This window comes from Cololabis saira, chromosome 3, assembly GCF_033807715.1.
Source record: "Cololabis saira isolate AMF1-May2022 chromosome 3, fColSai1.1, whole genome shotgun sequence".
In the NCBI taxonomy this organism is placed as follows: Eukaryota; Metazoa; Chordata; class Actinopteri; order Beloniformes; family Belonidae; genus Cololabis; species Cololabis saira.
Window position 1 is genome coordinate 41,737,656 of NC_084589.1, and position 15,464 is coordinate 41,753,119.

The following is a 15,464-nucleotide window of genomic DNA, read 5'->3' on the forward strand; positions in this document are numbered from 1 at the left end:
CTGGAAATGGCTTTTACGTTGACTTTCAAACACATCTAAGGTTAAAAAAAAAGCCACGTTTGTTCATAAAACAATAACCAACTTGTAAATATAATTTTACTGAGCAGTTAGCTGATGTTAGAAGATGACTGATCACTTTTTTCTGTTTACTACCTGTAAAACTGTGCAGCTCAGTCTATTTTCTCTGCTAAAAAGCAAACATCTATTTTCCAAGATGCCAGCATATTCCTTGAAAGAGGAGGGTTATCTGGTGTGACAGTTTTTTTTTAAGTCTTAGCTTATGAATGTTTTGGTTCATATTATTGAACTTGGCCTTTTAACAAACCATATTCAGCAGCACCTGCCAGGTAAAGGATGTGGTTCTGCCGAGTTTCTTTTAGAAAAACCATGCTTTCTGTTGCCGTCTAGCGTCAAACACACCTTTTCCTCTCTTTGCTTTCACTCGTGCAGCCGTTAGTGTGACCATATCACGAGACTGTGGATGCAGCCGCCGCTCTTTTCTCCTTGGAGCAGAAGGAATATCCTGTAACTGCATTTTCATGACAAAAACATGTTTAGTGCATCGTGATCCTACAAAAACAATGAAAGTTTTATTTAATTTTTCTCAAAACTCTTGACTGCTTTTCTGGCTGACCACAGTCTCGTCAGGCTGTAGTGATGGAAGTAACTTATTTACTGTTTTGTAACAAAATGAAAAAGTAAAAGACAACTTTGTACTAATTTTCAAATAAAGAGGCTTTGATACAGCAGTTTTTGTCTACTGAATTTATTGATATTTTTACAACAATGAATGATTGATTAGTTCTGTCTTCCCCCAAAGGGAACAACTGTTTTTGAATAGCCTAACTTTATTTAAGATATTTACATTGAACAAAAGAAATCACTGTTAAAACGTGCTAGTTTGCTGTTATGTGCTGCCAGTATGACTGAGATATATTTACGCACCGACGTGGAAAAGTGTCCTAAACCCAGTTCATCTGGCCAGCGTGAACCTCCGAATATCAATCATTCTAGTCGCTAAAATCAAACATGGAACTGTGAAGAAGAGCCGTATGATGCTTTTACACACACCTGTAGTGGGGCTGTGAGAGAGGAGTGCATGCTGGGATTGGTTTGTTTTTTTCTGTTTGTTTTTAAGGTGTCCCAGATCTAGTGCTGGAAGTGAACAAGTGCTTCCAACCACCAACATATAAAGAAAAAGCAGCCAACAGAAGGAACGAAGAGATACAGACGAGTGCATAGTGATCAGGGCCCTGAAGCCGGCGGCGATGGAAAGAGATGCAAGTGTGTTTTTAGTTTCAGGGATCACTCGGTTACCATCTGCCAACAGGCACATCTCGGTGAGCAACACCACGGAAAAGTCACCAACGCTCCCGGGAGTCTGTCTGTCTTTCCACCTTAAAAAGCAGGATCGCTGTGTTACTGGCTTTTTGCTGACACCTGGTGGTACAAAAGGGGGAGAGAAGGCTCAGTTCTTGTTGAGGCTCCAGAGCGGGTCCAGGCTACTGAGCGGGTCGTCCTCTTCGTCTCCCCGCGTCCCGTGGATACCCTGACCCTCGGCGGGCTGCAGGAAGCTCTGCTTGGTGAACCGCTGCTTCCCTCGGCCTCCTCCGTCCATGGAAAAGGCCTCGGGGGCCAGAGCGGCCAGGAGCTCCAGGGACGAGGGCGCGGGGGGAGGCGGGCTGACGCTGGGCGGGGCCTCGGCGGCGGGCTGGGGGCTCGGGGCCGGTGGAGTGGCGGGGGACGGCCCGTCCAGGCCGTTGGGCGGCGGAGGAGACTGAGGAGGGGAGGTGAGCGGCGGGCTCAGGGAGGAAGGGGGCTGGCAATCTGTGGGGAGACAGGGGTCCTGTAACAATTGCATGTCTCCCATGGCGTGGAGGCCTGGTAAGATGGTTCGAACCTGTTCCTCCTCCGGGCCACAGGGGGCCCCGGCCTCCGCGCCCGGGTCGCTGGGGGGCCGGATGCTGAGCTTGGCGATGGTGGCTTGAATGGAGCTGATGGGCATGTCGCCCCCGAGGACAATGTCATGTTGGGACTCTTGTCTTGAGTAAGGCTGCGGAGAGAGAGCGTTCAGCAACGACAACAAAGAGAAGAAGTCAGAATAGGAAAAGAAGAGATGAAGGAAAATGAAGATGGAGTCTTTCTACTGTTTTCTACAGTTACCTCTTCTGACAAGAACTCGTGGAAATACTTTGGAATTAAAGAGGGGGGGGCGAAATGTGAGCAGAAACAAAATTAATCAGTTGAAATCGACAAAGAAGAAGTTGTGCAACAGAGTAACGAGACTCAAAGACTAAACTGAAGACCTTCACTTTTTCTACCATTCATCTTCCAGGATGTGATGTAGGTGATGTGTGGGTTCTGTTAGATCAGGGGTCGGCAACCCAAAATGTTGAAAGAGCCATATTGGACCAAAAACACAAAAAACAAATATGTCTGGAGTCGCAAAAAATTAAAAGTCTTGTATAAGCCTTAGAATGAAGACGATACATCAGGGGTGTCGGACTCCAGTCCTCGAGGGCCGGTGTCCCTGCAGGTTTTAGATGTTTTCCTGCTTCATTGCACCATGATACAAGTGACTGTGTCATCAACAGAACTATCCAGACTTTGATGACAAGCTGGTGACGATGATTAATTAGAATCAGGTGTGTTAAAGGAGGGAAACATCTAAAACATGCAGGACACCGGCCCTTCTGGGATTCAGTTTGACACCTGTGCGATACATGCTGCATGTTTCTATATTAGTTATAACTGACTCTTTTTGTTACGCGAATCTATGGAAGAATATTAGGGCCAGGCAGGAGAAAAATAAAAATAATATTTTAGAGGAGGAAGATTTTTTTTCATTATGCACTTCGAGAAAATAGTCGAAATGTCGAGAAAAAAAAGTAAAAATTTTGTGAAAAAAGTCGAAATGTCGAGAAAAAAGTTGAAAAGGCAAAGTTTCAACTTTATTCTTGAAATTGTATTTCAACATTAATCTCGACATTTCGACTTTTTTCTCGAAGTGCACAATAAAATTTTTTTTTCCCCTCTCAAATATTTTTTCTCCTGCCTGGCCTTGATACTCTTCCGTACAAATCTTCGTTAACAGAAATGTTGAAATATATTTATTCTACACATTTTTACAGCATTTGAAAACATTAAGAATGTTTGTGTCATGTTTGTGCTCCTACAGAAACCATATTAAAACAAAAAATATATTTCCCTCCCCCATCGATTTCCATTATCAAACATTGTTGAAAAAGCTCCAGGAGCCACTAGGGCGGCGCTAAAGAGCCGCGGGTTGCTGACCCCCGTGTTAGACTAATAGGACTGGAAAAATAAGTGATCAGATTTCTGGGCAGCGTGTCTGACATTTGTGACGGGTCATTTTTCAAAGGAATAAAAACAAAAACACTCAGCTGCCACATCTCTTCAGGGAAAGTGTCATTTTCTGAATTCCACGTTTCCTCTGTTAGAGACAGCTCCAGTGCTGAGTGGCCACAGACGTGCTGTCAATTACCAAAGTGAAAAATAATTGCCTCAGTTGGCTGAAATCACTGTCCATGCGAAGGGAGTCAAACCTTTGTGGCTGCAGAGTTGGTGTTCTTGCTGTAAGAAGCCGTCGTGATGCCGTGGCGCTGAAGAACCTGCTCGGCGTGCTTTAACACGGATTCATAGCAGAACTTCAGGTGGAGCTGCAAACACACGCCAAAGTGAAGATCAGCATCACATCTTTTATTAACAAAAAGGGAATAACTGAAACCAATATTAATATTTCAAGCTCTAGTAATAATTAAAGAATTCCTGTATGAAGCGCTCAGTCACAACAGTCTATCAAGGCTTTAGTAAAGTGAAATGAATGAAAATTATGACTAAATATCGTCGTCAACGAACCTTTATCAGCTGAGGAAAACGAGATGAGATGCAACAAAAATGCTGGTCATGTGACGATAACGATAATTAAATATATAATGCAATATCGTAGAGGAATAAAAACCAGACTAAAATGTAGATTACAAAATAAAAACTATGCTGTGTGTATTCATTTTCGTTGACCAAAACGAGACGAAATGTTATAACAAAGATCCTTAATATCCATTTTTTTTAGTGGTTTCATCTGGTTTAGTCTTTAGATACACTTTCCTACATAGACGTGGAAAAGAAAACCGAATGTGTCGTTGAAAAAGAAAAAGATGGGGAGAAATGCGGAAAAATAAATATGTTGTAAACTCAAATGAGAGTCTTCTGTATCTGGAATGAATGCATTCTTGAGTCTATAAGGTAACAATAATGTAATAATAAGATAACCTTGTTTGAATTGTAAAATGGGTTTGGCTAAATACAATCTTTGACTTAAATGAGACTAAAATGTTCCTGGACAATTCTGACTAAAATGAAAGTTTCGACTGAAACTTGACACGACTAAAAGGAGAATGAACGTGACTAAAACTAATAAAAACTAAAATTATAGCCTGCCCCAAAGACTAGACTAAAACTAAAATTGAAACAGGCTGACAAAAACAACACTAGGCTTCAGCTTTGAGCTTGGACATGCCTGGCCTAAATTAAACAATCTACAACGGACCTTCTCCTGTAGCATGTTCTTCCTCTGTTGTCTCATCTTCTTCACCAGTAGCAGCAGGTCTGGGATCCCGTTTCCTGCCTCCAGCTCCTGCAGAGCCGCGTACAGCAGACAGAAGGCGCCGGTGCGCCCAACACCAGAACTGCAACGACACAAGTACAGGGTGATAGGTGTTAAAAGCAACACTTTTCTGAGCTCAGGACCAACACAAACATGGGGGAACTAATCCTCCTCCGACCTGCAGTGCACCACGACCGGAGTGTGCAGGGGCCTCTGGTGCAGGTAGTGGCCGTGCACCTCCTGGATGAATCGCAGCAGGTTGCTCTTGCTCTCAGGAAGACCCCTGAAGAGAGACAGAACTGTAACTACGACCTCCAGATCTGTGTCATCACAACCATACAGGACTGTCTCAGAAAATTTGAAATATTGAAAGCCTTTTATTATTTTATTATTGCTGATCATGGCTTACAGCTTAAGAAAACTCAAATATCCTATCTCAAAAAATTAGAATATTCTGGGAATCTTAATCTTAAACTGTAAACCATAATCAGCAATATTAAAATAATAAAAGGCTTGCAATATTTCAGTTGATTTGTAATGAATCCAGAATGTAATATTTTTTTTTTTTTTTTTTTTTTTTTTTTTTTTTAAATTGCATTACAGAAAATAAAGAACTTTATCACAATATTTTTATTTTCTGAGACAGTCAGTCCTGTATTTGATTGGGGGGAGTTGGGCACACGTACAACTCTGGCCATGACGTGAACTGGAGATGGACAACGGTCCGCTTGAGACTCTGGTCGCGGTACTGCAGGCTGATCATGCGCTCCACGTGGGTGGGCGCGCTCTTCTGCGTGGTCAGGCTGAGCGTGATCTGTCCCTGCGAGACCTGCTGGCCGCGCTCCGTCGGGAAGTAGCGCAGAACCTTCCCCTGAGAATCAGGGAACACAAATTCAACACCAATGACAAAAAAGAACATTTCTGTTAGGGCTGGGTTTCCATTCAAATGCCAAGAATTGATTCGATTCCGATTCTTAAGATTCAGAATCGATTATCAGGATTCGATTTGATCCGACATCGATTTGGGTTAGTGTTATTAAAACTGTTTTTTGAGCTGTTGCATGAATTATATGACTGTAGTTCTGCAACATATTAGTACTGGTATTATATTGAGATTCAACAGCAAGTATTGGCAGCTAATGATATAATATATCCATTCTTTTTCAATGTTTGAACCCAAATTATTAGTTTTGTTTTGTATAAAAATGAGTCGAGGTTCATAAAAGGGTAGGCATAATAAGCCTTGGATTCAGCCTATATCTTTTCGGTGCCACTTAAAAATATTGGACCTTTTTTTTTATGTTGTACTATGTTGTATCCAAATGGACCGAAATAAAAAAACTCAAATAAAAAAAAAAAAATCAATCAATGATGCTGTAAGGACCAATCACTTCCCAGAATGCTGATAGAACTACTTTCAGAAACATTGTATGGGGCAGAATTATCAAACAGATCCAGGGCAGCAAACAGAGGTAGGGCCCTATGAAATCGCTTTTAGTTTTTCCCACATTCCGTTTTTATTTTTTCCATTTTCTGTTTTTCTGTTTTTAATATTTGAGAATTTGGTTTTTAGCATTTTATGCAAATATAACTCTAAGAAAGTATATAAAGCAATGAAATATACACAATTTATGCAATTATACCTGAAAACATTAATGTTTTCATACTTTTAAACATATTCAAAAGGCAAAAACATGGCAGTAGTTACTATCGTGTCCAACAAAACATTACTTCTTGGGGCAAAAACGAAGAAAGTTATTTGTATGAAATAAATAACTAAGAAATAAATAACTCAAATATGCCTTTCAATATCCATTTAAAGTGCAAAAAAAGAAAGAAATTGCAACAGCTCAACAGCGCATGTGTGAATTAAATGACATGACTACTGGGATTAAAGTTCACCAGGCGAAAATGTAATAATGGAAAAATAAATATATATATATATACTGTATATATATATATAAATTAAAAAAAAATCAATCTTTAGACATACGAATCAATTTTTAGGAATTAATATGAGAATCGATTTAGAATCGGAGATTCGATTTTTTTTCAACACAGGCCTAATATCTGTTACCACAACCGTTAAAGGATGAGACCTAATACCTTGTCCAGTTCCTGCTCCGACACCAGCATGACGATGAGCGAGACCTTCTGCTCGTACACCATCAGCCAGAAGTCTGCTGCCGTGCCGGTGAGCGGCGCCTGCGTGGCGATGAGCCGCGGGCAGTACGGGGACAAGTCCTCCACGTAGCTGGCGTTGACGTAGTCGTCCTTCCCCGACTGCAGCACCACGCGGTTGAAGTCGTACGGCATGACGTCCTGGTGCCGGTTCTTCATGCTGTAGCAGCGGGCGATGGCGATGGAGAGCTGCCGGGCGTCCTTCTCCTGCTGCTCCTGCAGCTCCTTCCAGCGGGCGTCCAGCACCGACAGCCCGCCCTCGCTCTCCGCCGGCAGCTCCAGGGAGTCCACCTGGGACCTGTAGGCAAGGCACGTTTATTTATATAGCACAATTCAACACAAGGTGATTCAAGGTGCTTTACATCCACAATAAAAGCAGCAAGACATAATTGTACAGTAAATAAAATTATGAGAAAAGGAGGTAAAGTAAAAAATAAAATGATAAGAAAAGAAGTAAAATAATAAAAAGCACAAGCTGTTAAAAATAAAAATAAGGGCAGTAGAGTACAGCAGGTAAGTATTTAATTTAAGCGTACGCTTGAATAAACAGTAATGTTTTTAGGCCTGATTTAAAGGAGCTGACAGTTGGAGCAGACCTCAGGTCTACAGGAAGTTTGTTCCACCGGTGAGGAGCAGAATAACTGAACGCTGCCTCACCTTGCTTGGTTCTGGTTCTTGGGAACCACAACAAACCAGATCCAGATGAACCTCAGGGGTCTGGGAGCTTCATAGGAACTAACAGATCAACCATGTATTTTGGTCCAAGACCATTCAGGTCTTTGTAGACCAGCAGGAAGATTTTAAACTCTATCCTTTGACTCACTCAAAGCCAGTGTAGTGATTTCATGACCGGTGTAATGTGGTGCAGTTTCCTGGTGTTTGTAAGGACTCTGGCAGCAGCGTTCTGGATCAGCTGCAGCTGCCTGATAGATTTCTTGTTAAGGCTTGTAAAGATGCCATTGCAATAATAATTGCCAACCTACTGAAAATGAATGCATGAATAAGTTTTTCCATGTCTTGTTTAGACAGAATCTACGGAAGAGTATTAGGGCCATGCAGGAGAAAAAATATTTGAGAGGGGAAGATTTTTTTTATTGTGCACCTCGAGAAAAAAGTCGAAATGTCGAGAAAAAAGTCGAAATGTGGAGATTAATGTTGAAGTACAATTTCGAGAAAAAAGTCGAAATGTCGAGAAAAAAAAAGTCGAATTGTCGAGAAAAAAGTCGAAATGTCGAGATTAATGTTGAAATACAGTTTCTAGAAAAAAGTCGAAATTTCGCCTTTTTTCTAAAAATTTCAACTTTATTCACGAAATTTTGACTTTTTTCCCAACATTTCGACTTTTTTCATCGACATTTCGACTTTTTTCTCGAAATTGTACTTCAACATTAATCTCGACATTTCGACTTTTTTCTCGAAGTGCATAATGAAAAAAAAAAATAAAATTCCCTCCTCTCCAATATTATTTTTATTTTTCTCCTGCTTGGCCCTAATACTCTTCCGTACAGAATCCCCTTAATTCTAGCAATGTTTTTTAGGTGGTAATAGGCAGATTTAGTGATAAACTTTAGATGGCTGTTTAAGTTCAGGTCTGAGTCAATAATTACACCCAGATTTCTGGCTTGATTTGTACCTGTACTGCTCCAGCTCCCCGTGGAGACGGGCCACGCGCTCCGGCGCCTGGTACGGGTCCCCCTGGATGAGCAGGACCCCCTGGGAGCTCTTCCTCCGCCGCTCCCCGTCCTGGGGGTCGGCCTTGGTGGGCTGCAGCACGTTGGTGGGGGCCTTGGGGCCCCCGGGCTGGCTCTCCGGGCTGGAGGAGAGCAGGTCGTCTGTGCTGGAGTTCTGCCGCTGGAACAGGGAGGTGGAGGGAGACGGGGAGGGGGAGGGAGCGGGCGGGGCGGGGCTCCCGGGGGTGGGGGCCGGGGTCGGCCTCAGGCCCAGGGACGCAGGGCCCGGGGAGGCGGACGGGGAGGGCGACGGCGAAGGGGAAGGGGGGACGGCGTTGGGCGGCTGCACGGCGGCGGCGGGGCCTCCGGGCGGGGGCTGGATCAACGGCTGGGTGGGTGGACTGATGACGGGGGGCTGCGGCGAGGCCCCCGGAGGTAGGTTAGTCCCTGACGGGTACAGGGAGGGCTGCGGGTGAGCCATGGGGAGAGGGGGCTGTGGGGCCGGCGGGGGCTGGGGGGTCAGGGGCTGCTGCGCCGCCATCATGGGGCCTCCTGCAGGATAACACACCCCCCCGGAGTGAGCAGGGTGAGGCGGGGGCTGGCCGTGCATCTGCAGGGGCTGCTGGGGCATGTTTGGTATCGGGGGCTGCCCGGGCAGGGAGCTGTGCTGGGGGGGGAGCCCACCAGGGGCCATGGGGGGCATGGGGGACATGGGGGGCATGGGCCCCCTCTGCAGGTGCACCTGAGGGCCAGTGGGCATGTGCGGCATCTGAGGATGCAGGCCCGGGTGGATGTTCTGGCTGCTGGGGGGGATGTAGGTCTGGGAGACGGGGGGCATCGGGGGCATGGGGGGCATCTGTGCCCTGGGACCCCCGGGACCCCCGGGGCCCCCGGGTATCTGCATCTGGGGGTGTGGCAGACCCGGCTGGGCGTTGGGAGGCACTTGGATTTGCTGCGGCGGTTGCATCACCTAAATGAATAATAAAACAATAAATGTATATACTGTACATACTGGAAAATAATGTGCAATATCATTCACTACAACGTGCAATTATGTAAATAGCCTTCTGTTATCTTATTTGTATACCAGTATTTTTTATTAGGGCCTTCGCACTGTAAGTGTGAAGGCCCTATTGTATCTGTAGGAATTTTTCTTTTTTATTTTTCTTCTGACAAAAGGAGGGCCTTTTTCCCCCCTTAACATGCCCAAAAAGTCACAAAATTTTGCAGGCAAGCCAGGCCTGGTGAAAAATTTGATATTTAATGGTTTGCATTAATGGGCGTGGCAAAATGGCTCAACAGCGCCCCCCGGAAAACTTTGTGCCTCAAGCCCCACAATACGGTTTGACTTACATGCACAAAAATCGGTACACACCTGTATCATGGCACAACTTAAAGAAAAGTCTCTTGGCGACATGGCCGAAACCGAACAGGAAGTCTGCTATTTTGAATTAATTGTGTAATTTTGGCACAATTTATGCCATTCCTTCGGCAATTAATACGGCCCAAACCGTAACGTGTCCCCAGATGTGTTATACATCAAAATGTGCGTCTCCATCCTGCGACTACACGCATTACTTTTGTCTTTCAAAAGCGCTACCGTGGCGACGCTAGACGCCAAAAAGCGCGCCCACCCTTCATCTGATTGGTTCAGACAGAAAAAACTTTGTGCCTCAAGCCCCACAATACGGTTTGACTTATATGAACGAAAATCGATACACACCTGTATCATGTTGCAACTTAAAGAAAAGTCTCTTGGCGCCATGGCCGAAACCGAACAGGAAGTCGGCCATTTTGAACATTCTAAATTAATCACGTAATTTTGGAGCAATTTATGCCATTCCTTCGAGAATTAATACGGCCCGAACCGTAACGTGCACCCAAGTGTGTTATACATCAAACTGTGCGTCTACATCCTGCGACTACGCGCATTACTTTTCTCTTTCAAAAGTGTTACTGTGGTGACGCTAGACGGCAAAACGCGCGCCCCCCTTTATCTGATTGGTTCATATTTGATAGTTCCCCAAAAGTCACCAAATTTTACATGCAAGCCAGGCCTGGCGATAAATTTGATATTTAATGGTTTGCATTAATGGGCGTGGCAAAATGGCTCAACAGCGCCCCCTAGAATACTACTCTCTGCTATAACTTTTGAAAGGTTTGACATAATGAGTTGTGGGTGGTGTCATCGGACCCGGTATTGAGTCCTTGACCATAATTGGTGAAAATTAGCCCCGCCCCTTCTTCTGATTGGTTGTCCCTATTTTCTGCTATAACTTTTGAATGGTTTGACATAGGAAGTCGTGGGTGGTGTCATTTCTGATATGCTTATGGGGGACGGTGGCCATGAGTGCGAGGGCCCGTTCATCGCTGCTTGCAGCTTTAATATTATTATTGTATATATATATCAGTACTGATTATATTTATTGTCATACTCTGTTATTATGACCCTTTGCTGCTGTACACTGCGAATTTCCCCGCTGTGGGACTAATAAAGGAATATCTTATCTTATCACCTGATGCCGGGGGAGTCCGGGGGGCCCGTGCTGGTTGGGATGGGGCAGATACGGCTGAGGGACAGCAGGTGCCGGCTGGGAAGAAACGGGGGCCGGCTGTGCGTTCTGGGGGGGCATCTGTACCTGGGGGGGCCGGGGCAGGGAGCCCGGCATCATCTGGGGGTGCTGCTGCTGGGGCACGAAGCCCTGCGGGGTCTGGTAGCCCTGGGGGAACTGGAGCTGGGGCTGGAAACCGTTCTGTTGGTGCGGCTGGAACGGCTGCTGGTACTGGGGGGGCAGGTATCCGTGAGCGTACATCTGGTGTGTTGGGAGGGCGGGATTAGGGCCGGGGACGGGTCTGGGTCCCGGCTGGTACCCCTGGGGGAGGGGCTGCCTGACGGGGTGGGGGAACTGCTGCAGGTGCTTCTGCTGCTGCGGCTGAGCGGCCGGTACCTGCACTGGGCGGTGGATGGGGAGCCCCGGCTGGGGCATCATGTGGGGGTACGCCCCCATCTGGGGCATGGTGTAGCCGGCTGGGGCAGCGGGCGGGGCGGCGTGATGGGGGGCCGGGTTGTAGCTGGGGATGGGAGCCTGGATACTGTCCACGGTGGTGGTGGAGGGCCGGACCGGGGCGGGAGCAACCACCCCGGGCTGAGGGGGGGGCGGCCGGTAACCAGGCTGGGCGGGGATCTGAGGAAGTCTCTGCGGAGCCATCTGAGGAACCGGTCCTGACGTGGGGAACTGAGCGATCCGAGCCAGGAGCTCTGGGGGCGGCAGGTTAGCGGGGAAATGAGGGAGACCGGGGGCTGGGTGGCCCGGGTGACCCGGGTGACCCGGCCAGGGCAGCGAGGAGCTGCCGCCCGCTTTGGCACCGGGGGGAATGAAGGCTTCGGGTCCAGGGAAACGCCCCGCGGCATTGGGGAGGGTTGGAATGTCACAGGGGAGGCTGCGCAGCTCCTCCGGCAGGTCGCCCCCCAGGGCCAGGATGGCTGCGCTGAGCTGGGCCAGCTCCGGGTCGTCCATCATAGAGGGGTCCACGTCTTTCGGCTTCAGCGAGGGCTTCGCTGCTGTGGGCCGTGCCGGGGGCTTCTTTTGTGTGTCTCTGCGATAAAGAAACAAGCGTACGGCATAAATAATTGAGTATCACGTTAGCTCTTTTCAAACAAATATGTTTTACATATTTGGAGGTGATATTGTGAAATAGAAACTTATATATAAATACTGTGACATTATGATTTTGGGTAGTGATGCACCGAAATGAAAATTTGTGGCTGAAACCGAAACCGAAACTAATAATAAACACTTGGCCGAATACCGAACGATACCGAACATGGTTCTTCTCAGTTTTTCATTTATTTTGCCAATTTTTTCACCATTGCATAAATCAAATAAATTTGATTTAGGCATGCTCTTATCTTATTTTATATACCAGTATTTTTTATTATTATTATTATTATTGTATATAACAGTACTATTTATAGTGTGTCATACTCTGATATTATTATTGTATTATTATTATTTCTATTGATGCCTCTTGTTTTGCACTATCCCCTTTGCTGCCGTTCACTGCGAATTTCCCCACTGTGGGACTAATAAAGGAATATCTTATCTTATATTTTCAAAGAAAAAATCTTTTACAAAATTACAAGGTAGAAAATATTTATTGAACATAAAAAACTGAAATTTTTTTAATTTCCCAGCATTATGTTGTTTTGGTTCCACCTCCTGGTGAATGTTAGGTAAAATTCTTATGTGGTTACTTTTTGGTTGGCCAACGATTTATGTTTGTGGTGCGCAACTTTTACGGGAGCGGCCAGTCTATTTCCTTATATTACAACGCCGTTATTAATTGTTTTTTTCCCACTTATTCTACCGAACACCGAAAGTGTTTTTTTGCCATTTTCGGTCGAACAATTTCGGTTACCGAACAATCGGTGCATCACTAATTTTGGGACCAAGCCATTAAGAGATTTAGACATGTGGTGCTAATAACTGATCACATTCTGAAGCTTCACAGGCAGAAGAAGTATGTTTGTAACGACATGGCTTTAATGTGATCAGCTTTATTCAAATACTACTGGTCCAGGATCTTCCTTACTTTTCCAAGATAGGATTTCTCTCCACCGCTCTGGTCTGGCACACCGTCTTTGCCTTCTCCAGCAGACGTGATGCTTTGGCTTCCAGGTCGTCGTAGAACTCCTTTCCCTCCTGCGACTTCTTCATGAGGTCCTCGTACGCCTCGTAAGAGCCCACCAGTCCCTGGACGGTGCCGTTAAACTGCTGCTCCGTCTGGCTCAGGCTCTTACGAACGAAGGCGTACTGAACGTTGGCCTCCGTCAGGGCCTTCAAGATGTTCTCCTGTGCTGCCAGGTTCTGGTCAATGTAGACCTTCACTTGCTCGTACTTCTTCAGCTGCTCCTCAAATATGCACTGGAATGACACAAATCAAGGCCTCCAGTATGAAGAAAAGCAAAGTGTTTTTCTACGACTGACATATTATAAGTTCTTCAGTCTTTAAAAACCAATACCTTCATGTCCCCCCTCTCGGTGGTGACCAGCGTGGAGGTGATGTCGTCCTGCTGGATGAGGTCACGGAGCTGTTTCTCCAAAGATCCTCTCTGCTCCCTCATCTCCTGAACCTTCCCCAGGATCCGCTTCATGCACTGCAGCCCTGCCACCTCCTCTGCAGGCACACGGGTACATTTACGTCGGAAATTAATTTAATCCCTTCCAACGCTTCGGAGTAATAAGCAATTTCCTTCAGTGATCCCATTTCCTACACTTATTATTAGTTGCTGATAGCAAAAAGAAAACAGGAACATTATGATCAAAGATCTTTAGCAAAAATCGGTGCTGCTTCTTTAATCTAAACTGAATGTTTTCAAGCTTTAGTTTGAGAGAAAAAAATTTGATAACTCTGTAAGCAATGCAAAATGACATCATTTTTCACCATTTCCTGAAAAAGATAAATAAAACTCCTTGTTACTCCCTGTCTGTGTACAACGGTTTTTCTCAGTACATGAGTCAAAATATAATTTGCGTGATGTTTGTAAATTTGTTGTACAAAAAGCTAGAAAAGAGACTAAAAGGAGATGTATATCTGTTGTGGGATTTAAACTGGAATAACGCTAACCTAGATTTACGAATGTGCAGCTCATTTTCGGTTTACAAAAAAAAGATTTGTAGAGCAATCTTTGAAAGATACAAATGTTAATCTTTATTTGTTTTTGTTTGTTGCTGTTCTCTGATATTTATATGTAAAAAATGCCTTTACTACTATATATGTAAACCTTATTGGTCCTCCTTTTCTGGATTAGTTTTGCTATTGTTTGTTTGTTTGTATGTATGTATGTAGGACAGGCATTAATACAGGACTGTCTCAAAATTAGAATATTGTGATTTTCTGTAATGCAAATACGAAAACAAAAATGTCATACATTCTGGATTCATTACAAATCAACTGAAATATTGCAAGACTTTTATTATTTTAATATTGCTGATCATGGCTTACAGCTTAAGAAAACTCAAATATCCTATCTCAAAAAATTAGAATATTCTGGGAATCTTAATCTTAAACTGTAAGCCATAATCAGCAATATTAAAATAATAAAAGGCTTGCAATATTTCAGTTGATTTGTAATGAATCCAGAATGTATGACATTTTTGTTTTTTTTAAATTGCATTCCAGAAAATAAAGAACTTTATCACAATATTCTAATTTTCTGAGACAGTCCTGTATAAGCACTATGCTTCTGCCTGTGCCTTTTCAGTCACTATTTTTTTGATAATGTTTGTGTTAATAATGCTTGTAGTGTGATGTGACTGAATAAAGAATTTAAATAAAAAAAAAAATCAATCAAAATAAAAATGTAGTTCCCTCAGGTAAATGATCAAGACTTTTGAGGAGCAGATGAGCCCCAAACCCATCCTCACCTTCGCTGAGCTGCGGCCGCGGCAGGGCGTCTCTCAGACTCTCCAGAGGACCCCCCAGCAAGCGCAGGTTGCTGATGTGCAGGTTCATAGCCCGGTGGAGCTCCGTGTTGGTGAAACTGGCCTTCTCGTGGGCCTCCATGTACTTCTCCAAGTCCCTGCGGATCTCCGCCAGACCCGTGTTCTGCGCTGGTGGATGCACTTCGCCTGCAGCGGGGCCGCCGACATCCTTGAGGGCTCTCTCGCCCGCTTCGTCTGCCTCTAGGACGTCTTTGATCTCTTTGAGTGAAGACTCCACATCAGTGAAGACACCTGAGAGCACTATAGAGACGAGGACGTGACAGCAGTTTAAAATTATATAGATAAATGACTGCACGTGCATCTACAGCCATATGTCTAAAAGGGTGCCGTGACAGAAGGCTAATGCGTTTATATGCAGGTCATTGGCAGTGTTTGTAGAAAGTTGCGTGGTCTTTTTGCAAACAAATTGAAGTCCATCATTCTTAGGAGTGTAACGATACACTAATCTCACGATACGGTACGATACACGATATTGAGGTC

General features: G+C 44.8%; 1 protein-coding gene across 1 annotated transcript in view; it reads right to left on the bottom strand.

The window, feature by feature from the left end:
* Positions 1-610: 610 nt before the first annotated feature.
* The window catches only part of ptpn23a (protein tyrosine phosphatase, non-receptor type 23, a), a 29,241-nt gene continuing 14,387 nt past the window's right edge, over positions 611-15,464 (bottom strand). The window contains exons 16-26 of the mRNA XM_061717547.1: positions 14,907-15,224; positions 13,502-13,656; positions 13,072-13,403; positions 10,995-12,075; positions 8,442-9,448; positions 6,734-7,106; positions 5,314-5,498; positions 4,806-4,910; positions 4,571-4,709; positions 3,567-3,680; positions 611-2,053 (exon numbers count right to left, since the gene is read on the bottom strand). Of these exons, the coding sequence (XP_061573531.1) occupies positions 1,469-2,053; positions 3,567-3,680; positions 4,571-4,709; positions 4,806-4,910; positions 5,314-5,498; positions 6,734-7,106; positions 8,442-9,448; positions 10,995-12,075; positions 13,072-13,403; positions 13,502-13,656; positions 14,907-15,224 (4,394 nt within the window). The 3' untranslated portion in view covers positions 611-1,468. The remainder of the gene's footprint in view (positions 2,054-3,566; positions 3,681-4,570; positions 4,710-4,805; positions 4,911-5,313; positions 5,499-6,733; positions 7,107-8,441; positions 9,449-10,994; positions 12,076-13,071; positions 13,404-13,501; positions 13,657-14,906; positions 15,225-15,464) is intronic.